This window comes from Dendrobium catenatum, unplaced genomic scaffold, assembly GCF_001605985.2.
Source record: "Dendrobium catenatum unplaced genomic scaffold, ASM160598v2 original_scaffold_84172, whole genome shotgun sequence".
Classification (NCBI taxonomy): domain Eukaryota; kingdom Viridiplantae; phylum Streptophyta; class Magnoliopsida; order Asparagales; family Orchidaceae; genus Dendrobium; species Dendrobium catenatum.
This window is the reverse complement of record NW_021402614.1, coordinates 1-951: the sequence shown is the minus strand read 5'-3', so window position 1 is coordinate 951 and position 951 is coordinate 1. Positions and strand designations below refer to the sequence as shown.

The following is a 951-nucleotide window of genomic DNA, read 5'->3' as shown; positions in this document are numbered from 1 at the left end:
CTTCATCAAAGCATACTGGAATATTGTTGGGGACCAAGTCACGGCGGCGTGCTTGGAATTCTTCTTGACGGGTATTATGGACCCAGGGTGGAAGGATACGGTGGTGGTTCTGCTGCCGAAAATTGAGCACCCGACTCGGCCGTCCAATTTTCGGCCTATAAGTTTGTGCCAAACTTTTTAAAAGATTGTTGCGAAGCTCCTGGTGAATCGGATGAAGGGCTTGCTTCCAAACCTCATTTCGGAGGAACAGGCTGCGTTTGTTCCTGGATGTTCCATTTCTGAGCACTGTTTACTTGGGCAAGAGATTATGAACAAGTTTAAAGTCTCCAAATCGACTATGGGCTGGATGGCGTTGAAGGTTGACATGGAACAGGCCTACGATAGGATGAGCTGGCGGACGCTTGAAGTGGTGCTCATGAGGATGGGTTTCCCGGCGCGGTTTTGCTCGTGGGTGCTTGGTTGTATTTGTAATCCACGGTTCTCGGTGGTGGTCAATGGCCAGCTCTCGGAGACAATTGTGGCTGGCTGCGGTTTCAGACAAGGTGCCACCATCCCCAATGTGAGGAAGTGTTTGTCGATCCTTGAGGACTACTGTTCGTGGACGGGACAAAGGATCAACAAAGATAAGTCCGCGATTCTCTTTAGCCGGTCGACGCCGTCTACGACTAAGTCCCGTCTTGCTAGACTGTCGGGATGTCGGAAGGTGGAAGAATTGGAGTACTTGGGTATTCGGTTTGCTCTCAGGAGGCTGAGGAAGGCAGATTTCAGCTCGTTACTGCAGAAGATCCGGTCATTTACGCTGGCTTGGGGTATCAGGCACTTGTCTCTTGCTGGCCGGATTACCATGATCAACTCAGTGTTGCTCCCCTTGACGGTGTATGCGATCTCTCACATAATGGTTCCTAAGGGTGTGTTGTTGGAGGTGGAGAAGATCTGTCGTGGTTTTCTGTG

General features: G+C 50.7%; 1 protein-coding gene across 1 annotated transcript; it reads left to right on the top strand.

Annotated features, from left to right (window-relative positions):
- Nucleotides 1-211: 211 nt before the first annotated feature.
- Nucleotides 212-908, top strand: LOC110099192 (the record flags this gene model as incomplete). Its single annotated transcript, XM_020826277.2, has 1 exon — nt 212-908. A coding segment is annotated over exon 1 (697 nt), but the record flags the coding sequence as incomplete, so codon positions are not given.
- Nucleotides 909-951: the final 43 nt, after the last annotated feature.